The sequence below is a fragment of the Lathamus discolor genome, chromosome 3, assembly GCF_037157495.1.
Source record: "Lathamus discolor isolate bLatDis1 chromosome 3, bLatDis1.hap1, whole genome shotgun sequence".
NCBI classification, from domain to species: domain Eukaryota; kingdom Metazoa; phylum Chordata; class Aves; order Psittaciformes; family Psittacidae; genus Lathamus; species Lathamus discolor.
In genome coordinates this window covers 7900164-7925661 of record NC_088886.1, presented here as the reverse complement: position 1 = coordinate 7925661, position 25498 = coordinate 7900164, and the positions used below count along the sequence as shown (strand labels likewise).

The following is a 25498-nucleotide window of genomic DNA, read 5'->3' as shown; positions in this document are numbered from 1 at the left end:
TTAAGAGAGAAAAGTTTACTTACTGCCAACAAAAGGGTCAGACTGGAAGAACACTAAGCTGGTTTCAGAAACTATATCAGGCAGTGAATGAGATTCGGCATCAAATGGGTCTTCCTGGGCAATGCAAAACAAGTAGAGTATTACATTTTTTAAGACATGCAGGATGGAAAACACCTATGTTGTCCTGTGTTACCGTTGAGTAGTTTTTTTAAGCTGGGGATTTCTATCAGCTAGACAGCTGAAAGAAAGACAGAATTCTACATAATTCATCAATGGAGATCCAAAATATTTTTCAACTACAACCTGTTATACGAGATTAAATGTTTTTATGACATCACACTCAAATAAAAACAATAAGGAGTAACAACTTGATTTCCCTGTTGTCCTATGAGCATGATACAAGTGCCACAATGCCAGGCTGAAACAGTTTAACCAGGATTTAATTTGTCTTTTCCTCCCCCAGAATTTGAATAAACTCACTTTTTTGGTAACAGTTGCGGCTGGGGTCTCTTTCTCTTCTTCTACAACAGAGGCTGCTGTTTCAGGACTATTCCTTATCTATATAAAAATAAAAGCAATTCACTATAAATAAGTAAATAGAAGACTACACAATATAAAGTATTAAATAGCTAAAAGAACATACTAAAGGATACTTCAAGAGGTTCATACTTATTATAGAACATATTGAAGTGTTCTGTAAACCCTGAGAAAGTTAAAAAAATATATCAAGAATCTACTGGGACATAAGGTGGAACATTTAAAGCAAGAAATCTTTAGATGTTTTGTACCATTCCTTACTCCACTCTTGTTGCTCCAACTGGAGACAGCTGCTCTCCTTCAATGTTAATTCTACTATTCAGTTTATGGCATTTTGCTTTGGAAACAAATACAGACAAATTTTTATTGCCATATCCCATCCATACTAAAATTGCCTCCTTCCCTGCTTATCAACTTTCAGATTGTGGAAGCACAGTCCCTCAGAATAACACTCTGAAATTTCACTTGTGCAAGTGTTTAACAACATCATCGATCTTGATACATTCTTAACTTATTCCAACTTCACAGCTGCATTGCATGATGATCAAGCAGGCAAAACACTACTCACTGGAGACACACTGTTTGTTTGTTCATCTTCTGCTATACTTTCCCCTTCAGCGTTCTCATTAAGGTTAGCAGTTTCACTGCTGCTGTTGCTAAGACTAGAATGATCCACAGTTCCATTAACAAGTGTAGTATGCGGCTGAGAGTGCCAACTAAACTGGTTATTTTCCAGTTCCTTCAGCTCAAGAAGTTTTGTCTGTACCTGTAAACAGAAATAAACATGTATGCATCAGTATGACAGGACACAGAATCCAGTATATGACCATGCCCTCTTAAATATAAGATGGAAGATGTATGTCTGAAATTCTTATTTTCAAAAGCATATATAACCAAAACAGTGTTATTTCAAAGGGTGACATTTGGGAGATGAGCACAAATCTGATTTGGAGGAGGTGCAATGTGGTTGAAGGACAGACCTGAGAACCTTCTCCTGCCAAGGAAGCAGACTGCATCACTGGCAACATCAAGGCTTGATGCTTTTTTCCTACTCAGACTCACGAGTTGCAAAGCTTTCAGGATTTTATTTATTTAGTTTCTTGGGCTTTTGGGGGATGGGGGTTCTTTTCATTTAAATTACGCATTAGCCTTAAACTCTAGATTACAGATGCTGCTTTATCGCAATTCTCATCTTCCAAAAAGGACAATTACAAATTCATCTTCTCGCTCATGACTTTTGAAGTCTACAAAATCCACAGTATGTCTTCCTAAGGAGACAGTTATATTGACATGTTATTATTTCAGCAATATGCTGAATGCAGTGCATCACAGCAAACATTTACAATCAACTCGCCAGTTATGAAGGAATTACTGGATTTAGTAGATTATATAGAAGGTTGGACAGAGCCTTGGGTGACCTAGTCTAGGGTGAGGCACCCCTGCCAATGGCAGGGAGGTTAGAACTAGATGAGCTGAAGGTCCTTTCCAACCCAAACTATTATATGATTCTACAGTGAATACAGATCAGATGTTTAGCTGTCTAAATCCCGCTGACTTCTGCTAGGTCAGTCACATAACAGAGGTTTCGTTGACTTGCACATGTCACAAGTCAGGTGGCAAAGACAACACCAGATGTCTTTCAAATACAGACCTCAGACCAAGCATTAGCTAATCTTGCCTAAAGCACCAAAGCATTGTTCAAGAGCAATAAAATCAGGAGTACTAATATAAAACCTATGAAAAAAATCTGTAGTACAGTCAAGCATAACCACTTATATTATCAGCCTCAAATCTGTTCATTGAAAGTACCACTTGCTAGCATATTAATATTGAAATAGCACAATCTTCCCTCTACCTCTGAGGAAACAATGGAAAATCCATTTGTTTTCTTATCAGTTTCTAAACCTCAAAGCCAAACTTTAAAGTTACAAATATGTTATAAGGCTTTTCAGCAGAAGAAAGTGTTTTGCATGAACAGTGGAAGTCTTAAGAACAGAAAAAATGAAAGTGTTAACAGGTTAGAGACATGAAATGTGTCTAATTGTGTGAAATGACCAACCCAAAAGCCAGCCATTTCTAGGGTTCAAAGTTAATAGGAAGGCTCTTAATTTTGTTTTTAACTTTAGAATGATGTGAGTCTGGCTAATATATTAGCTGGCAAGTCAGAGGAGGTGAAGAATAATGAGGAAAGGCTGTGCTAGTTTGCACATCCCTGCAGTAAAAATAAATCACTGATCGCAGAGAGATGCTAAGTGTTCGTTTAGCATAAAAGCAGACACTTCAAAGCACAGTGCTTAAAACCAGTGCAGACATATCTCTGCTTCTCAGTATCTAATCTCAATCAAATTTATTCTTACATTCACCTTATTTTCCCACTTCAACAATGCACTAAGTAAATGTTATTAGTAATTTTATACTGATTTCACAACCATTAAAGAATTCTAAGAGCATGCCCCAAGCCATGGCAGAAGAAGAAAGCTTAAATTACTGGACATAGAGAATTCACACATGCATTATCCATTTTTCATTCATTACATTTAGACAAATTATTTATGAAGTACAATAAATTAATCCCTTTTATTAACAAAACTTGGACAAAAATCATGAGATATTCTTGAGCCAGCCTCCAAGAATCCTAACAAGCACAGAGCACACGTATAAGCAACTGAAGACATGAGCAAACGGTGAAGAGAAAAAAGAGAACAACTCCTTCCCCTTAAGAAAAACCACACTAAAGGTTGTTAGCTAAAAAAAGCTTTTTTTGGGGGTCTTTCACAGTGCCTTACTGAATTAATTTCCTGTTGTGAATCCTGCAGATGTTGTTGAAGAGGTCCCAGCTGTGCTTTCCCAGACTCAATGCAATGCTCAAGCTCCGCAGTTTCTTGCTGCAAGCGACTCAGCTCCTCTTGAGCTTTGGTCAGTTCATCTTCATACGCTGAAATCTTTGATTCTTGGCTTGTTATTTCAGCCTTCAGCATGGCAATCTACAGCATGAACAATATTTCAAAGCCAAATTATAAATGGAAAAAATTACAACACTCCCAAATATATCCAAATACCAATATTTATCACCAGAAAAAGTAAAACACTCATAGCTAGTGCAGAGATTATAGATCATACCTGAATGAGAGATTAATTCCCAATTGGTCTCAATAAGACTATAATATTCTAGCTGTTTTCCTGACTGCAGTGGCTTTAAACTAGAAGTGGGTAGATTTAGATTAGATATTAAGAAGTTCTTTCCTGTTAATGTGGTGAGGCACTGGCACAGGGTGCCCAAAGAAGCTGTGGCAGTGTTCAAGGCCATATTGGATCGGGCTTGGAGCAACCTGGTCTAGTGGAAGTTGTCCCTGCCCATGGCAGGGGGTTGGAACAGTTTTAAGGTCCTTTCCAACATAAACCATTCCATGATTCTATGATTTTAGACCCTTAAGAAATACAATAGCTTTACATTAGCAAAAAACTCTACATAACCATAAGATTTAACTGCTAAGAAATCAGTCCCATTAATTAGTGCTTCTAATTACACTTATATTGCGTTCTAATTTTGCGCTATTTGCTTGCACTTAACCTTATTTATGTGCAAGTGCATCTCAGGATGTTTGTTCACACACTGATACTAAATTAGGAGGTCACTGGAGTGACGTATTTCCTATTCTCTACTGGTCACAAAATCTTGACACTCAGGCTGTTTATTTGTTAAAGTTTTTTCCCCTGCCTCAACAACTGTTATGCTGCGAGGCTGAGTTCTTCACCATGAGAAACGTCTTCTTTCAAGGGCCTTAGGCACTAGACCTTACCAAATGGGCTTCCTCTGCACATTTCTGCCTGATATCATTAAGTTGCTCTTCCAACTTGGCCTTCTGCTCATCAAGATCATTAAGGATTTCCTGTGCTTCCTGTTTCTGAGCTTGCAGCTTTTGCAGGTTACTGCTCTCCCGCTTTACTTCATCTTGTAGATCCTGTAATGAAACAGATTAGCTTTGCATGTTCCCTCTCTCCTAACCACTAAATCCCCCAATATAGACTGCAGTACTAACTTGGATTTCAAAGGATCAACAAATTATCTTTCAGAAGCCAGCATTCATAACATGTCAGATAAACAAGTGTCCTCAAATTCTGAGACATACAAATAAACTGCTTTTTCTTTTCTTTATAAGAAAGAATCTCACTGAAATATTGAAGACTGTGTATCAACACAGAGATTAACTCATTCATTCACAGGGAGGTTACGGTTTCATTTTGAATTTAGAAGTTGTCTTTATTCAGGCCACTCCATTGTCTGTCTCTATGCTTCAGCAATATGTTTTACCGAGTTCCATAGTAATAGAAAGTCTTTATTCTGCTCCTTCCCCCTTCAAAAGCACATGGCTGAAAATAGGAACTTGTTTTAGCAACATGCTAAATGACCAAACTGGTGCATTAACAGCTCAAATGCACTCCCTTCTAGAGCATCCCTGCTTTTCATTTTGTGAAAAACAACCAAAACCATATTTTCCATGTAACAGTACTGTGAAAAGTGCACATTCCATACACAGCAATATGGCATCTTTTAATTTATGAAACAGCAGTATGTCTTGTGTTCCTAGTACATTAAGTAGCACCATATGATAACTAGTTCATTCCTGAGCAACAAGAATGGTTATACTTCAACAAACTGCACAGATGACATTGATATAACGTCAAGAAAAGAAATTAGGAAGAAGAAAGAATTGTTAAAGTCAAGAGGAAGTGATAATACAGGGAGATCAAAAAGGATTAATACAAAAGGAAAGTATTAGATGAAAAGAGAAGATAGCAGCCTTTCCGAGAAAATATGGTAACTGAAGGAAGGAACAACAGTAAAAAAATGAACAGAGAAAAGATAGAGGAGGATAAGGAAACAAGCAGACGTGAATTTCTGATTAGAGCATATATTCATGTGCTGCTCTAGGCTAAGATCCTGACATCCTTTTTTAGGGATGTTCTGTTTGGGGGTATTTTTGGTGAAGGAGAGCATCCATATGTGCCAACACCTCCAGAAAATCAGGACAAAAAAGCCAGACAGAAATAGAAAGGCATATGGTGCAGCAGTCAGATGCTAGGGGAATAAGTAACCTCGAGACAACTGGAAAACTACCTAAAGAAACATCATAGATGCTTTTACAGAAAACACCCAAGCAAAATACAACCCCCTAAAACACCCACACAAGCCCCCAAATCATATTTGAACTTCAGTAAAGGGTATATGACTGATGTACAGCAGTTAGACTAGGTGAATCACTGGGTGCTTTGAATCTATGAAAGACATACCAGCACACACACAAAAAGCTCTTACAGCAGCTATTGACTGGGATAATTGGGACACTCTTGATCCACTCATTTTTCATGTCGCTTTGAAAAGCAACTATCAGCTGATACCCAATGCAAGCAACGGGGGAAAAAATAACAGCTTGAAGAGATTTCAGTCTCCTTTCTCTAAAAGGGAGCAAGAATTCACATCCACGCAAGCAAAACATAGATCACCTCCACTCTTGCTATTGTTCCTTGAATCCCAGCGTCGGAACTAAGCACAGGAGTAGAGGAGCACTGAGGAGACCTAAGTCTGATGGCTCGCAGAAGAGAAAAGAAGAAAAAAACCCCAACCAAAACTAAAACCCAAGCATGTTCACATAACCATTCCAAAATTAAAGGCTGGAGTAGATACAATACACAGAACTAGGGATAATACTCAGACACATCTTCCTGTATCCTGAATGCTCAGATACATCTTCATGCATCCTTCATGAAGGAAACCAGGCTCCAATTAAACTTGAATTTCAAAGAACACCCTCAACAGAGAAGCAACACCTCAATGTTCAAGCACTCAGTGAGAGTCTATATGAAAACCATTAACATATTTGAGGTGGACAAGGGAAGTCCAGAGGTGTGTATTTCCATAGATTGATGGGAGATTTAATAGCTTTTTGGTGTGTACTTCACCAAATGATTCACGCGCTATCAAGAACTATGAAGCCTGCAATAGCATGGAAAAGTTAAACTTCACTGACTTCCTAATGGCTTGGGTGCCCTGCAACTAAGAAAGAATGGAGAAAACCCAGCATTGAGTGGGATACTCAGCGCATAAATCTATTTAAGGAAACTCAGGCCAACAAGGAGATCAAAAGGCTGGAAGAGAAGGCCAGAAACATTCCAGACTGCTTAGAGAGCCACAATCCCAAGATATCTTTCACTCTTCTCCCCTGAAGCAGTCTCATATATAGTTACACTTTTTACCCCCTAATGACATGAACATCTATTATGTTTTTTTCAGGAGTTACAGGCATTTGTTCTAAAAATTCCTTTACAAAGTTTCAGTGTCCCATTTTATTGACTTCACATCAATAAAATTCCTGGGAACTTGTAACTATTGGGAAAGCCAGGAGAATTACTACTTATTTCAGAGTCTTAGCAGGTAGACTGACAAACCATGCCCATACATGTGAAGTGCTAGATACAAGACGAGAGCCTTGTGGATGTGTCCAAAGCCCCACTGCTTGAGGCAGTGTCCAGCTGCTGAAAACCACTGTAGTCCATTATCAGTGTCTAGAAGAGAGGGCTGGTGATGAGAATGCAAGGGGACAGCCAGGTAAAGGCATTTTCTGATATCACTTGGTATGCGGTCAAAACCTAATGTTTTACTGACACACCAATGCTGTAAAACAAAGGTCTCTACTGCCAACAGGAACATTTAATATCTGAGTTTATTACTCCTGTATTTATAAGAAAAGGCTAATCCAATCACAGAATAAGGAAACTGTGCCTTAGAAGTTTCTTGATCTTTCTTATTCTGCCCATAATTTTTTAAGTAAAAACACTCCTATTCTTTGCTACTGAAGAGCTGATATTTTAACAAGCACATTAAAACCCATCAATGGTTCCTTCTAACACTTTCTGTCTTGTTTTTTTAACAGCTATTCACATAGTATAGAAGTTATTTTACAGAGAAAAAAAAAAAACCTGCCATTCTTTCCCTCCTCCCATAAAAATCAGTTCAACACATCACAGACCCCAACTATATTTGAGATTATAATTTGTGCACATGGAAGTAATTCTGATATCAGAACCATGGAGCGTGATGCCACTAAACTGGCTTGATCCAAGGCGGCAGATAAGAACGCATTGGTTTTGTACACCGTCTTTAGAAATGTCACCAGTAGAATAAATCCAGAGGAAATGCAGCATGATGTAAAGATATTCTTAGTCTGTCACCACTGCTCTTTGAAGCTCTAGAAAGTTTCCTGAAACATGCAGGTCCTCCCACGTTCAGGAGCAAGAAAGGGCCAGAGATAAAGGGCCACCGGCTTAAATAAATGCTGCAGCCATTTCCTGTTTGATCCCAATGGTTCCCATTTTTCTGAGAAGCCAGTAATAGACTGTTCCTTCTCTGCAGACTGACAGAACTCTGTAACTCTATATTTAACAAGGGACAAAGAGCTCGTGTGATCACAAAGAGGTTAAAGACCTGAGACGGCCGCTTCCAACATTACTGCTCTAGATACGATGCTTTAATTGATTCTGTAATGCTGCTGACTTCAAAACACTAAACACATGCAGATGACAATAATACTATAATATTACAGGTAAGGGTTTTATTTAGGCTTTGCACCTTTTGTGCAAAGGCACCAGAGAACTCAGCCTTCACATGAACGCGCACACAGATTCCATAACACACTAACAAAAAACATCCTGGGTACAAAACCAGGAATACCTGTAGGAATTTTTAATTGTGAAAAGGCAATCTGCAGAGTGGGAGTGGGGGCAGTGACCACCGCAAGCATGGGCAGAATCACAGACATGGGCAACTTCTGTATGCATTCCTGCAGCTGCTCTATCTGGCTGCCATCGTGACTAACAGGCCAGCATCTGATTATCTCCTGAAAGGTCAGACTATTAATTATCAGCTAAGCTTTAAGGATATTAGACAATCAAGCACAAAATGCACAACTATTGTAACACACTGGCTCTTTTTCTGCCCCAACACAATCTAAAATGCAGAAATCTGGCATAATTTGCTCTTAATCCAATATTTAAAATAAAGATTCCTAAAATAAATGTAGAAATAAATGTCAGTGGTCAGGTATCACACATGGAAGTTTTTATCTTAAGCAGCAGTTCCAACTGCTTTTACAGCTTAAAATCTAACTGAAATATTGCTTTGCAGCATTTAATTCAGAGCTTGGCTAGACTGTTAACACCCTGAACACTGATGCTGACTGGATGATTTTTAGTCCTTGTAAACCACTTGCAAAATTTACATTTCCCAATAATCTGTGAATTCAATGTCAGCCTTTTAAATGAAAATCAAACAGATCATTTTTTTAATTCATTCATATTAGGCAAAATTAACTTGAGTCAACGTTCCACCCAAGCTGGTAATTACTGCGACTCTTAAGAAGCAGCCTCGTATACAAACCCTTTTAATTCAGCCACTTCAGTTTATTAATTTGCAGTGCTACAGTGCCTTCTTTAGCTTTAATTATACATTAGAAAGCCTTGCTAAAAACAAAACAAGGGAAAACACAGAGGGAGTCTATTCTCTTCTAATATTTTTCATTTGATAATCCATGCAGGCGACATATCCTCAGAGCTCACACATTTATATAAATATATACACCAACACCAACCCACATGCATATAGAAAATACACCTCAAAGTATCTTTTTCTTAGCCACCAATTTTAATTCTTTTCACTGACTCAGTAATCCCACTGCTATTAAAGCACCCTATGGTGCAGTATCAAGTGTCCGAACAGTAATTGGGTGTCTTATTTACCTGGACCTCACTTGTCCGCTGCTTGATGGAATCTTCTTTCTCCTTCAGGTCTTGCTCTACATTATTCTTTTCCCTAGAAGACCAGCAAACAATGCAAGAATACTTCAGAACATCAGCTACAGCAGGTACAGTTATCCAGCCCCCTAAGCCTGTATCTCTCTTTAAATACATAGTGAAACATTAAACACAAAAGATGTAAGGGATTTCTGCTTTCCAAATTATTTACAAGACAGAAGCCCACATAAGTGTTCTGCATAAAAACCCCGTCTTTTCCCCCAACTGCACTTCAGTGATAAGAATGGCTCAAAAATGGAAGGGGGCGGGAGGGAGAAATCAATGAAATACTGTCTCCAGTGATCTCACTGTTGCTATGGAGCACTTGTCTAATGAAAACTGCTGGGAAAAGTGGGAGGGATTGCATCAGATTCCATCTGTTAACCCCTGCAAACGCAGTAATTCCTATGCTAACAGCAGCTAGAAAACATTTCCAGCAGGCCAATCTAGCTGATAAATGAACTTTGCCTATCTGATTGTAGATGTAGCTGTTGGTAACCTCAGTCAGAAGAAGAAAGGTTAGCTTGCTGTAATCACTCCTGGCTCAGAAACTCTACATGTAGTTATTTGCTGTGTCATATCAAGTCTGTCTCTACAGACATTTATTCAAGTTGAAAAGTGACTATTTATGACATCAATAAATCCCTGGCAGTCAGGCATAACAATAGCTCAGAAATACACTCAGAAAGTGTTACTGTTTTGGAAAAGATCATGTTTATCTCTAGATAGTATATGGAATCATTAAGCTTCACAGTTTTAACACTATCTTTTGTATACAGATATTTACCTTCATAACGATTTTGTTAGCAGATTAGCACGCACATTAGAAGTTGGAATTTGAACAATGATAAAACTAACATTTCTAAATGAAACACCATAGTGAAAAGCTACCAAGTTACATCACTAGTCCATACTGAAATTAAGGTATCTTCATACAGCAGATGGGTAAGTAATCTAAAACTATTAATCTTATTGTTTACTCTTTTCTAATAGAAAAGAAAGCATTTCTGTCTCCAAAGTATCTATGTTCTCTTCACTCAAGCTAAGGAACTCCTGTTTACTGCTAAACCACGTACAGTGAAAGATACAAATAACACCCCCCCCAAATGTCACAGATCTTAGATGAACATTTGCTCTGAGAAATAATTACAATAAGTTATATCCTGCTATTATTTATCTCAGCATCTAACTGAAGAACAGCTTGCTGATTGTGCCCAAAGGGAAGGTTTAAACGGAAGGGAGAGAAAAGATGCGGAAAGAGGAACTCCGAAGAACAAGGTTAGATATTCTGTTAAGTGTGAACCTTCAAGTTTCATAAAATTTCTCAATTTCTACTCACCATGAAAAAGTATCATGGAAATTCTAAGCAAATCTTTGCCATTTACACCAAAGCTATAGCACACTCCTCTAGCTCAATAAATTAGTATTTGTAGCATAGTTGCTCTTAGCTATATAAAGCACTGCAACAAAAGGTTGAAACAAGTTCTGTTGATTTTGCCTTCCTTAACTTTCCTTGAACAAAGGGTCTCAAACTCAGTAAAGCAATTAATTCCACACATCTAACTACAGATCAGGCTGAAGCCCTCAGACACCCATCAAACACAGCAAACACTGAGGCATATTATTCCTCATTGAAGATAAAAGAGAATAATTGACTAGGTAAATAAATACTTGTTATTCTGCCTGACTGGGAATGAAGACAGGAAGTACAACAGCAAGCAGATACATATGCTTTAATATACAGCCTTTCCACATTACTGTCATGGATACGCCTAAGAGACTGTCAGAGATGAAGGAAGAACACTTCCCTTTTTTTTTCCAACAGAAGCCAGGTACCTAAACCTTGCAATCTGGACTATGCTAAGCAAGTGACAGGATACAATACCCACCCACAGGCAGCTTACACTGGCCAAACCACAACACAAACAAGGAATTGGAAAAAATCAAGTGAAAGAAGTATTGTCAGGCAGAACAAGAAAAGCTTAGGCAGCAGTCTCAGGCAAAGGCAAACAAGCTGAGTGTATATAGCCTACACATCACACATCCCCTCCTCCCCCCCAAGTAATGCCTCTTTGTTTCAGAAAGAAAAAGACAACACAGACCTACTTAATTCACTAATTCTTCTGAATGCCTCCATTTCTTTTACAAACTATCTGGTATGCCCCTGTAGAAATGCTCAGCAACTGAAAGAACCAAAAACAAGTAACAAAATTGATTTATTGGATATGACAGATTTCCTGGATCATAAAGGCCCTTACCACATCAGTACTTGGGAAAAAACCCAAAACCAAACCAAAAACCAACCCAACAAAGAACTGCAGTCTTGCCAATAAAGGACACTTGTAACCAATTTAAGTGAATTTATGAAAGCAATGCTATTTCCCTATGCATTTAAACAGCAGTCAGGTCAGGAGAACCTCTCATCAAAGGAACTAAAAGCAATGATTTAAAAAAGCCCTTAACTAATAGATGGTTTCTCCAGTGCAGATACTTCATGATTTACAACCACATAATCTTAGTAAATCCATAAGCTTTATATTAATTTGTGAATGGAGTACTTTATAAATGGTAGCCAGCACATTGCAGATACTCATTATAGCTGACAACCGCAGTTCCTATGTCAGTAGAGGCATTCAAGCCAAGCATGAAACAACCCTGGCCAGGCTTTTCGATGGCCACTTAGAACCACTTTAACTACAAAAGAAAAAAAAATCATCGTTCCATTTTCCATAATAAGTGACAGATGCCTACGCGCAGGGCTGGTAGCATTATCTACACTCACAGTTGCCCAACATTCCTTATTTCCACAAACATTTGTAATTTTGGCAATTCCTAGTGCAGTAGCACTTCAGTTTGGCAATGCTATTCCCCTGTTTCTTCTCCTCTTTGTTCCCCCAATCTCTTCAGCTGCAACAGCTCAGTTACTTCCAAAACAGAGGTTAGAAGAAGTAATCTAGCCCATGTTAAAACTCTTAACATTTCTTTGCTAAGAAGCTGTAGATCTCTGAACTCTGAAACTAAGACTTGATGCCAGTACAGGGCAGGGAGAGGTTGCCCTGGTTTTCTGGGAATGTTTTGCTGTTTCCCTGCTTTTAAGAGACCAACTTACCAGCTTTATGGTCCTTTCAACCTGATTTATATTCAGTCAGTATAACTGTTCCTATCCAACGTATGTGAAGGATGGCACCTCTGTTGAGGTATCCTAAGTTAAGCTCAACTACTTATCATGCTTAGAGAGTAACGTCATATTGTCAAAGCGCAAAGAAATCCCACGAATTTGTGGGCCATAGATAGCTCTGAACGCACGAAAGCAAAGCAGGGTTTGTTGGGGAAGAAAAAGGTTTTATGGCACAAAAAAAGAATATTAAGAACATCTGGTCTACCCTCCCACAATGCTGATCAAAAAAAGCTCCAAATAGCTTTCTAAAAATATGGTGCATCTGAAACAGAACTTGTAGGCAGCAGCGCTGACAGGCTCAAAATGATGCACATTCCGCATCTCATGCAGATTCAATGTCCCTAGGCAAATCATCCCCCTCCCAGAGAGGAATCATCTTCACTAATAAGTGCACTGTATTTTATTCTTCATCTGATCCTCAGCCTCCACCATCCTGAATTATTGAATTAAATTAAAAAGCTTTTGGGTACCAGATATCTTTCCCACACAAACTGTTGAGCTACAAATGTATCACCTCTGTGTTTTTCGCTCAGTCTTTCAAAATGCTATGTTTTCCACACATTGTCATTCTTTTGGGCATTTCCTCTGCTGCTTTTATTGGACTGCATTTCAAAAATAGATTCAATTTCTATAACTGGGTCTCAGAAATGCAACTCTGATGGATACTCCTGAATGGAATCATGGTCTAGAATTATTGCATATTGAGTCCAACAGCTGAACAATATGCCTTAATAATGAACAAAACTAAGTTTAAATTTCATTTTTATATGGTAACTATCAAGATTGAAAATGTCACCAGTTGTAACTGAAATGTAGACGTGCCAAAGATGAAAAAGTTTCCTGTGTTTACCAAAGATTAATCTGTTGCTTCAGCCACCTGTGCTGAGGAAAGGTACAGGAAGGCAACAGTTCCTCTGCTACGGAAAATAACTCTTCTACAATGGCTAAAGGATTTTCAAGTAATAAAACCCCTCAACTTTCCTTAAAAAAAAAAATTAAGATGAAAAAATTTTACATGAGCCACAATGTACTTTAGACCATTGAGAGTTTGACAGTTGTTCTCAGTGAAACCATACAACCCTCTATTATACCTCAGCTTGATGAAATAGGCCTAAGCCTCTGATCATTAATCCAGTTCTGTTCTGAACATCAAAAATCATATCAAAGTAAACTTTTAATCTCTAAACAGAACTAATACACAGTTGCCCCCACCATACCTTCAACAACCTAATATCACTCAAACATGTCTTAAATAATTGCCCAAGTATATTCGCCACTGAAGAAACGGAAGCAATAACTTTCCAAAGGCAATGTATCCTTCACACCTCACAGTAATAAAAGAAAACAAGACATAAATAGAACAGCTTGCATGTTAGGCTGCAAGTTCACCTACTGAAAACCAACTTCATCGACAAATTCATGCTGGTGAACGATTTATTTCCCTCTAAGACGCCAACAGCAAACATACACGATTGCAAATCACATTTCATGTTAATAAATGTCAAAATCCAAAACTGGAATTAATATAACCTAAAGAACAGCCGAGGAAAGCATAGCAGGGAGAAGTGAGGAGGCAGTGGGAGTAATAAGAGGGGGAACAAGCAGCTGAAGTGAAAAAACATTTATGTATTTAGGAAACAGACTGTGCTTTGACACACTGCCAAATTAAACCATTCCTGCAAGTGACATGAAGACGACAGCCAGATTCCATCAACACAAAGCACCCTCACTTACAAAATCGTAGGATTAACTGTTCTTAACAGAATTTTTGGTAGATTCATGATAGTACCAAAACCAAAAAAAGACACCCAAACCGAAAGAAAAATATCTGCTAAGTCTGGAGACTATACATATATATACAATATTTGATTTTCATAGTCACCTGAAGTCATTATCTTAATTAGATTAGAAATAATTACTGGAACCCAAGGGTCTGCAGACCTCAAAGTAAAACAGTTCTTCTCAGTGCATCAGTTGAATTTACTGAACAAAAGAGAAGCATGTCCATCTTTACCACCACCAAATCCCTACAGAGGCCCCTACACAAACTGTCACCTTCTAACTCTCTACCCTACATACTTGATCTTTCCCTCTCATTTTCTTACTGCCACTAGAAAAGAGTCCTCAGAACTCTCTCTACAAATCAAAGACAACTAATACCAATTCGTATCATGATTCCAGTATCCTAAAGATCCATTCTCATCTGCCAGTAAAGCTGAGCAAGAAAGAACGCTTCTATCTCAGGATGGGAAACAATCTATTTCCATCTCCGTATAGGAAAGATACCCAGAAGCAGTCTTGCTGTTATTAAATGCACTCATCTGAGCGAACAAGAAGTAGAAGTGTTAAAACAGCATTACAGACATGCTAACCATGTATTTTTAGCAAAGCAGACTATTGCCACCTGGGTTTGTCTTATGCATTGAATTGGTTTTAAAAAGAAAACACAAAACAACAAACCCAAACAAAACAACAAACCCAGTAAGTAGCACAACTGAACCTAAGGCAACGATGACTATTCCTTCTTTACCTACCTCTGCAGGTCTACTATTTCATTGTTTAATGTGTCAAGTTCTTTAATCGCAGAAAAATCTGCTATCAAATTTGTTCCTTGAGTACTCTGAAAGATAAAAAATACATACTGTTAGTTTATAGTTTATGCTGTCCAACAACTATATTAAATTCACTTTTTGTGATAGCATGAGCTATCCTCTTATAACAATGGTTGGTAGCATTGTATCTCAAATCTTCACACTTGGTTCAAAAAAGCACAATCAGTCCAGATGTTATATTAACACAACACAACATACATCCAATATATCTAGTAATTCAAACAGTTTCTCTCCTGTAATCTCTTGACGTCATCTTCCACAAAGCACAGGACCACCTGATCATACAAACAAATAAATCTAGTTCTAAAATTAACACTTAAATGAATTCTAAAATTAATGTTTAGCTGGCTTTCTAGCATTCATTTCAGAGTTGTTTGGTTTGTTTAGTACTTTCATATTTCTTCACCTTGGTGATCCTCCTGTTGCAAAGTGTAGATACTTTGTAATGCTTTAAGTGATACCGAGATAGTTTAATGTGAAGGTTCAGTGTACTGAATGCAACTTTGGTAAAACAAAGTCAAGTTATGCCCATGAGTTCCCATTTACTTAGTGTCTTTATAAGACAATTACTATAAAACAAATTATTTGGTTCAAAAAAAGTATACATATGACTAGAGAACAACGGCTAAAGACACAAATTAGCAAATGCTGTAATTATTCTACTATGCCTTATCACAAGAACATGTTTAGGTCTATAAATACATCACTTCCCTCAGGTGGAAGTGGAATAAAGGCATCCAGGACAAACACAAACTTCAGAGGAAAAGTATATATATATATAATTAAAAAAAGGCAGTGATACTCCCAAAATAACACCAAAGGTTTTAAATGCCAAAGTTTCTCTAAAGATAAATCAAGGTGTTATTAACTATGTATTTATTCAAGCTTATACTCTGGAGAAAAACAGAACAAAAAGCAAACATGAGCCATGAAAAGACCTAAACAGTAAATCTGGGCACACTGGCAGAAAGTATTATTTAGCAGAACTATAGGTTATTCATGCATATTTTACTAGAACAAATATCATGAACTGAGAATAAAAAAAGCCGTATAGCTATTCTTAAACTGCTTAGCATACAGCTTCTCAAATGACTATGACGTTCAGTCCTGTTCTAAAGGAATTACACAAGAGGTTTGTGGAGCTGCTCATGGTGTTCTAGTGAGAAAGATTTTACTTCTCCTAGCAAAGAGGCAGAAGGAGAACATGGAGCTATTAGCTACAAGTTCAAATTCTTTCCAGGCCTCCTTCTCTCATCAGTTATTCTGCATGCTGACGCCAGCATCAAGCTTGAACAAGATGTAGTTCAGTCTTATTTGCAATTTTTCAGGAGAACTGGTGTGAGGGAGGAACATAAAAGCCATTTTTAGCTTCAATATACAAGTTAACAAAGACATAAGTTAGAGCTGCTTGCTGCCATCTACTACACTGCAACATGCATGCAAACAATGGTTTGAGTCTTTAAACTCAAAACAGCAATAAAAGTGAATCCCTGTCAAAATTCTTTAAGAGGAACCTGCAGGTAAGTTTAAGTTTTCCGGCTGGTAATGCAAGTACAATTTAGCAACCTCAAAGAGTTCTAAGTAAAGAAACGCAGCAACAACTACTAGACTGCTGCTGTATCCCATTCATGCGATCCCATGGGATCGCATTCAGGCCTCAGACTTGAAATAGACATTACACTACCATGGTCATAAAATTCTCTAAGGAAACCAAACATTAGATAACAGCAATATACACACATACGCATTCTGAATATCTAGCAAGAAGGGTCACAAGTTAATTTTCCCTGTTCTAAAAACATAATGGTTTGCCATTATACTTACTGATTAGGTCTGCTACTACCTGTATATTGGTCAATTTAGAAGATGAAGCCTAAGGTGGGGTTTGGGGGGTAAGTCTGGGTCTTGCCCCCCTCAGTGTAAGCCATGCCACTTCAAGAAAACCAGCAAAAAGCCTATTTCTATCTATTGCTTTTATCCTTCAAGTTCAATTCTTGAACAATAATCTTGGGCAAACAGGTTATTTCTTATCAACAGACAACATCTCTTTTGAAAAGCTCAAAATAAACTGAAGGTTCAGCTCGATCTAGTAAAATGAATTCTTGGTGAGGATTTACAAAGCTAACTAAAGCTAACTCACCTTCTTTCACAATATTCATACTCTTATCATTTATGTTAATGCAAAAACCCCACAAAACAGCACACTAATATCTTTGAGAGTTCTATTAAAACAATTCACACACATAGAAGAGCAGTAACCAACAGTGATCTCGTCTAAAATGTTCTCATCGCTAAATTTTCTGTAATATAATCAGTAAATAACAACTGCAAACTATTACATTGGCCTACTGCTCTGTCACCACTTCCTCAGTCATTTGAACAGGGTAAGATGCAGCATTAGGATAAGCAGCAAGTGTTACCAAAAGGTAACAGACACAGAGCTCTGGGTCCAAGGAAGAACCTTGGAGTTCTGCCAGATGAACAACACTGGAAATCAGCAATAATTTCAGACTGCAAGGTACTGTGACACTTTGGAGAAGTGCTGTGCTATTGCAATGAATATGCAAGAGTCTTAGAAGGATGTTCATCATTAAACCAACAGACAGTAAATATTAGAAAAGCAAAGATTCTCTAACCTTGAGAAAGCAGAGTTAACAAACTGACAGAATAATAAGGATGAAAAGCAGAGTGGTGCAGAATGGAAAAAACAGTCCAAACTAGAAAAGAGACATAGAAAGGAAAGCAAACATACAAAAAAGATTAGTAGAGTTGCAAATAAAGCAATTACTTTTTAAAAACAGAATGTAAAAAAAGGAATTAGATACCAGCTACAGAAACTCAAAAGTAGTGCCAAATTTTGAGTTTCATCTTTTTTCCAGGTATGGATTTTTCATTCTGTTTAAGAAAGTTGTAGAATTAGGGCAATGTTTTGCACAACCAAGAAAAGGTAACTCACATCAGACTTCATGATGTGTAAAACAGGTAAGAATTTGTGATGAGCTCTACCATTCTGATAAATACAGCTTGAACTGCTTGAGGTACAGTCTACTGCTGGGTTAAGGTAGATGGCAGTCAACAGACTATGAGGATGTTTAAAGTGTGAAGTATAAAATGGAGGAGCATTTACTTTTTAAACTTTAACAACATAGTTCTAAACTTTACTTAGTTCACATTGTTTCCAGACTTCTTCAAAAAGATCAATAGGAAAAGAAGTAACCATGAACACATTAAGAGAAAAACACTGAACTTGGGAGTGTTATTTCAGATGCAACCTAAAATTTCTTTAGATACGCAGTAGAAGGATTATTCTTTCAAAAAAGAAATTAATGCTTTCCCAACATGGGATCTCTCCGCTTGGTTGGCAGGCATAATAAATGACAGCTCCAATTTGAAATATGGATGGAACAGGTTTTTGTCAAGTCTTTGCACCCAAGACTTGTTTTGTTCCTGATATTATGATAAATTTAAATAAGCCAGTATTTGAGGTGCTTTTTGTGCGGCCTTTTAAATTAACATTCTTTCTTTGAGATGGACATTAAAAATGCCAAACCCATCCTTACCTTCTGTAAACTGACACCCCTGTCTGAAGGCGGGATCATCTCTGGAGTCAGAGCCTGAGGTGGATCAATGCCCTTCGTTAACTTCTGATTAATTAAATAGAAAGCCAAAGCAAACTGTTCCTTTGACAGCTTTCCGCAGTCCTTCATGTCACAGAGAGCCCTGTACAGAGATGCACATTAAATAAATCAAGCCCTCATTTGTGCAGGTACAACCTTGTTTATTATACTTGTTGTCATTTAAAAATGCCAAAATTACTGGTGTGTATCACTTCTAAAATAATGCAATATAGAAGTAAGGCATGGTAATAAATAGGAAACATTACTCAAACATACACAGCCACTTTCTCTTTGCATGCTAAGGCCCACAGCTCTGTTACAATTAAGTTCTGATCTGGTGAAAGGCAGAATCAGAGCCGTAAGTCACTAACACCACCCAAGTACCTGTAACTGAGGTGCCTTCTAAATTAAAGAACTACAACCTTTCCACAGCCAGTACAAGTCTACCTAAATTCTCCCAAATTAGAGGCTGTGTTAACCATACCTTGGAAAGAGAAAAAAAAAAAAAGCTTTTCCTATCAGAGTGCCCCATGATAGCTTATAGTGGGGCAAGAATTAAAATAGCAGTGTGTCACTGCTATCTGCAATGACAGATGAGTAAGTTATAGACTGAGATGGGCAGTAAGCTTCACATGCTAAGAATTTTATGCAGATAATTCTCTTTACCAGTATATGGACAGTATCAAAGTTTAGATACACAGCAACACTACGATGCCTTAAATACACAAGTTCATCTCAACTGCAGTATTTGTTTGTAACAATCTGTGTTCAGGCGCTTTACCTCCTCCCCTAAGACAGGATGAATAGCATAAACTCGGTTTCCCCCCATTTCTGTCCTAAAGTACAAGCAAATAAGTTACCCAACTTACACTTCTCAGAAATGTCAACATAGCACTTTTCTTTAAGTGCTAGGAAGGAACGAGAACCATGCCATCATCTAAACAGCTGTCATAGGGAAAAAAACCTACCAGATCTGTGCAAGAAGAGCAGAAGGCAGTCCTGTCTTCAAGAATAGTTCTCTGGCTTCCACACCTGACACAAACCCATCCATGTCCTTGTCAGTTTTCAGAAAGATCTCATCATACTTAATTTTGTCTGCAGGCGACACAACCCACTGAAGGGGGGGGGGATATGAGGGGAAAAAAAGAAATCAAACCCACAATCCTGAGATATAGGCAGGTCTCTTTTCAGACAGTTCCTTTCAGGGTTACATAAGTCAAGGACCACAACACAGAAAGTGATATTGGTGCCCAGTTCATGAACCAGTTGTATCCTCCAAATCAGAGATCCACAATCGAGTTCAAAAGCAGAAGCAAAGTATTTACATGAGTGAAGCACCAAGTCTGCCTGGTACTGCTCTGCCTCTTTGCCTGTGCATTAAAAGCATTCCCTGAAGCCCAGATCTCCTCCCAGCATGGGGTTGTGCCCTCAGTCACAGTGCTGCTTACTGCCTGGCTCTATCAATTTCATTTCTCTTTACACAGCTGGACAGCTTTAGACAGCTGGTCTGCTCAAGCCCAGACTTTTAATAGTTGGCACATTCTAAATTGTAGAATTTACCTCCAATCAAGGTAAAGATGGGAATTAAAAACACTTCTCTTACTTCAGCAATTTTTCCAAACACCAAGCTATCATAAAGATGTTTGGCTTGGTTTTGAGTGAAAGTGGCTTCAAGTGTATGCTTATGAATGCTAATTAGTTTCAGCATACAAGGACATTCAACAGATGAATCCCAAATGGTGCTGTACACAAAACACACATTGAGACACTCACCCAGAATGGCACTGCTTTGTAATACATACAGAAAGACTTACCATCAGTCAAGTAAATTGGCAGATGAAAACCTTGGCACCTCCAGTTTGTTATCGATTATCCAAATGTCCAAGCAGCACCTTATGCATTATGAACTACAGTTCTTAGATCACCTTCTCAAGTTTTTCTTATACTGAATAGAACAAGTTACAATCTACCTGGAAAGACATCTTTCCAAATTCTGGATTCTAAAATGACCAGGATTAAATAAGATGCTCAGTGGGGTGGAAGGCATCAAACTTATTAATAATCACATTCAGAACAAATACCAAATCTCATGTGTTTAGGTGGATATGCCAAACCTTTTGTTTCTTTTTCCCACTGCTTGTACTTATCTTTTCCTCTTTCAATAATGTCCTCTTCAAACTGCATGCATGCATGCACACACAACTGCACATACGTGCCTGCCACAACTGGTTTTAAAACCTTATCCATATTCAAATCAGTTTTAAGCCAGAGATTTATGTTCTGCATATATGTACCAATACTACATTTTTAAACCATTTTCTTCATATTACAACTTGGGGTTGAGCTTGACACCTTGAAATACTTATTTGGAAAGTATCTTTAAATTCCTTACTAAATAATGTTTTTTTACCCAACTGTTTATATCTGAAGACATCCAGAAGATGCAGAACAAGATAAATTTCATACCACCTGGTCTTCCCATCTGCCTCTTAAAATTCATCAACCAGGCAAGAAGGAAACTAAAAACCTGTGTCAAGACTCTTCATACAGGCAGTCTCCAATGCACAGTATAAAAGCAGAAGTCATCTAACCCCACCTAACTTCAGACTATACCTGTGTTAATGGTGTTTTGGCAGCCAAAATGCCTACAGGTGGCAAGGACTGATGAGACTCTTTGGTAGATGTTGAAGATGGAATTAATGGCATTGTTCCTGGAACACTAATAGGTTTTCTCTTTGATGGTGGCACCAAAGCTGCAGGCAAGGACATTGGCACTGGTTCTTTCTCCAAAGCACAGTACACCAAAAACATGGCCTAAACAGAAAACAAGGTGTGTGTATGTTAATATATAAGAAACATATACATATATATATAAATTTAAAAAAGTTAAGAAATAACTCTGTAGCATCTTTTTCATTATGTTTCTCCTTTACAAGCCCCCCTCAACTGAATTGCAGCTTCTTGCCTTCTGACCTGTGCTTTTCATTACTCCTTTCTTTTGAGGCTCAGTGCTTAGCAAATGCAGCTCAACATATTTTAGAACACTAAACTTTACCTAAGTATTACCAAGCTTGTACCACCTCTTGTGGAATTTTATTTGAGAAAACACCTCATACACTTAATTCTAACGTATTCACCATTTCTCCAGGAATCACTCTTAGCGTCTGTTCTTTTATTGTAGTGGTACATTTTGTATATATGGTAGTATTATATACATATACATATATATATATATACACACTATATGATGGTATTATGACTGTTGTTCAAGATTTAGAACTGCATTTTAAAGATATTATAAATTAAACTGATAACCTGTGAAGTATTATATCTCAAAAGGTTCCCTAGAGCATATCAATCCTCTGATCTCATAGCTAGAAATCTGAAGAATTACAACATAAACACAGGAAATCAAATATAGTGACAAGTAAGTACTAGGCTCTTAAAGGACTTGGTTTCAAAAGAAACAGGAGCATAAAGAAGCCCGAAAATTACTAGAACAATATTCAAGCAAGACAATTTTTACACTTTTATCCTTTCTCAAAAATATACATGACAGCAGGAAAAGGTAAATTAATCACATTTATATTAGAAGAAACAAAGTTTTGATGTTGCCCATAACATCAATTCTTGGCAATTAAACAGGTATTAATTTTTTTTTTACATAAACACTGAAGGTGAAGGTAAAACCTCCTCAGTGAAAACAGTCTCACATGGGACACAGATCACAGGTTCTCAATGGCTCATTTAGCCCACAAAGGAAATCATTGCTGTGCATTGACAGACATTGGAACTGACAGAAACATTAAATAGTACTTAAACTTGGTTAAGGTCTCTGAATAAAGGCAATAAATGAACCACACAAACAGTCAAAAATTAATATACAACACATCTATTTTAAACCACTGTCATTAGGCTTTCAAAACCCCAACAGGAAAAAGATACTTACAACTGCAAACTCGTCTCGATCCAACATTCCATCTCGGTCAATATCACTCAATTCCCACACCTACCAACAAAAAGCAGAATATAGGGATGACTGTCTGAACTGCAGCAGTTTCCTTTTTAGAACCTCATTAAAACCAAACGTGGACAGTCTCCCTCCACCATATCCTAAGTTCTATTAAGATGAACAGCATAAGTTTTCACTGAGCAACACACATTCACATAGACCATACAAAAGAAGAGAGATACTTAAGCTGGAGACAGAGCACGCTAAGGGCACGCTGCCCTAAGCCAAGTGTTAAAGAGTACACATAACTGATAAACTGTAGTAAGAGGCAATCTATCAAAGTATCAAAAGAATATTTTATATACTTTTTACAGTTTAGTAGTTACACATGTGTGGCCACTCCACAAGAGAGTATTTAATAGTTAGGCTCATTACTACAAATACTCCCTTTGAAAAATTGATATTGCTGAATGCAGTACAGTTATTATTTGTGAAATAACAATTAATAGGAAGGTGCTCTTACTCGTCCCAAAATATCCACAGGCAGTTTTGAGTTAAGGAGTACAGGCTTCACTTTGTCACCTGACAACAGTCCATTCACAGGATTTAGGCTGTCAAAAATAGCATCATATTTGGCTTTGTCTTCCAGCTGAGGGGCAGAAGAAAAATATTACTCGTGGCAACAGTCACATTCATAGCCTAAGAAGCAGCTGTTCATTCAAAAGTATTAACTTTTTGCTTTAGTTGGTTGGAAACACACATACATTGCACTTCCTGATGCCTAAAAGACAGTATGAAAAAGGTATTATTTCTGAATCAGCTAGAGACTCATCTAAACCCCAGTGAGATTTATTCTTCTATTATTTGCATGGCTTCAAATAAGTATTCCCTTTTTTCCCCCAAAATTTCTAAACAGGAAGAGATTTCCCACAGGTCAAGTGTTTTTATCAAATTAGGTCTACTCGCCTAATTACAGATTTGACATGAATGGTAATTTATCATACTTTACCAATTATAGCTACAAGCAGCATTATATCTTTCTTAGACTTATGTTTTCTCACAAACCACATCATAGTTCTAGGTAACAGCCCAATCTCTAGTTTACCTTAACAGCCCATGGTACATCACTCGGTGTTGTTCCACTGAGTAGCAAAGGACTACTGGTATCAGTCTAAGGAAAAACAGGAAAAAAACCAAACACATTAAAAAAGACATGGTTCTGACCTTGGAAAACCACTCCTATATTTGAGAAGGTGCTCCTTCACAGAACTGCATTTTAATCATTCATACCTTAATTAAGGATACCAGAATTCAGAGTAAGAAATTTAACATATTTCTTCTATTAAGGACAACACTAATAGAACAAATGCCATATATATATTCAAATTATACACAACTTTATATCCAAATCCCCACTAGAATATATAGCACCTTATTTTTATTCCACACGCTTAATTGTCCCCTGTTGTAGGGTCCTACTGCCCTACAACATCACTGTCAGAAGTGCTTGGTATTTATACCAAACCTTCCCAATTGTTCACTTAAAAGCAGCTCTTATTCACGAGTTGATATGTTCAATTAAAAAAGAAATCTTACAAATCTTGGAGGAGGAACAGGCAAATTAAGACTACTCAGGGAAACATCCAATCCATTCTGTGCACATGCTACAAGTCGTAAAGCCACAAAAAATTCCTACAGGAGAAATGAAATTTGAAAGGATTTATTATATGAAAATACTCAAATTTCAGAAGAATTAAGAGTTTTTCTAGTATTGCTATATATACAAAGTGTTGCAAATAGGTTCAAAGGAGATCAGAAAGTGACACAAAGCAGCAGTCAGCAACTACTTAATTTGTCCAGTGAAGCAAAGTTTGTACTCCCTAGCTCCAAGGATTTAGTAACTTCCTGGCTAGTGCAGTCAGTTCTTAGAACTCAGCAGTTCTATGGCAGAGCAGTGAAAATTTAAAGCTCATCTGTTCATCTTGGAGGAACTGAGTTGATCCCAAAGGTAGCAGTTGATGGACAAGGAAGACAAAGATACAGCACTTGAGAAAAAGCAGCCAAAGGAAATCTGGGAAAAAAAATGTTTGGTAGATGTTTCCAGCTCCTCCGTTTCCTACCATGGGATGAAGCAGCTCACTCGCCACAGGCTGTTATTAAAGTAACTATACTTCAAACCAAACATCAGCGTACATTAGACCTTTCTAGTAGCACTAGCACATGTGACTGCCATGCCATTCATCATTACAGCTTTGGAAGAACAACTCCAAACAGAACATACTGATGTCAAGTCCACCAAAATTAGATAATTAAGAGTTTTGAAACTAGGATTTTAATTTCTGCATTAAATTTCTTCTGAGATTAAGAAGAAAGTCACCTTTGTAGTAAATGCAGTACGTTAACCCTTAAATAACTTCTCAGCATACTGTACTGCACAGCTACACAAAAGTTCATTTTATGACTTGAAGAAAAACTGATGAGGCAGCTAAAGGCTGCTTAACTTCTTGTAGCTTACACTGAAATAGGGAGAACGTATCTAGATACAATTAGAAAAATCTGAAAGAATCAGTTAGAAAACCTGTTTTATCTTCTTTCAAGGCTTGCTAATGATTAGAGAAACCTCATACATCATATAACTAATCATACCTGTTTGTTCAGGATACCTTTGCCATCAGTATCAGCTAGGTCCCAAATCTAAAACATAAAAACAATAAACACAAAGTGTTCCACAGCACTGAGAGGAAGCTGGCAACTT

General features: G+C 37.5%; 1 protein-coding gene across 9 annotated transcripts in view; it reads right to left on the bottom strand.

Moving 5' to 3' along the window:
• Positions 1-25498, bottom strand: part of EPS15 (epidermal growth factor receptor pathway substrate 15) — a 75906-nt gene that overhangs the window by 13287 nt on the left and 37121 nt on the right. For all 9 annotated transcript variants that reach the window (XM_065673356.1, XM_065673355.1, XM_065673357.1 and 6 more), the window contains 15 exons: positions 25390-25437; positions 24340-24435; positions 23849-23914; positions 23267-23392; positions 22741-22800; positions 21405-21605; positions 19760-19905; positions 18735-18894; positions 15097-15182; positions 9331-9403; positions 4338-4499; positions 3324-3521; positions 1106-1303; positions 481-558; positions 24-114 (listed from right to left, as the gene is read on the bottom strand). In XM_065673356.1, the coding sequence (XP_065529428.1) occupies positions 24-114; positions 481-558; positions 1106-1303; positions 3324-3521; positions 4338-4499; positions 9331-9403; positions 15097-15182; positions 18735-18894; positions 19760-19905; positions 21405-21605; positions 22741-22800; positions 23267-23392; positions 23849-23914; positions 24340-24435; positions 25390-25437 (1789 nt within the window). The remainder of the gene's footprint in view (positions 1-23; positions 115-480; positions 559-1105; positions 1304-3323; positions 3522-4337; positions 4500-9330; positions 9404-15096; positions 15183-18734; positions 18895-19759; positions 19906-21404; positions 21606-22740; positions 22801-23266; positions 23393-23848; positions 23915-24339; positions 24436-25389; positions 25438-25498) is intronic.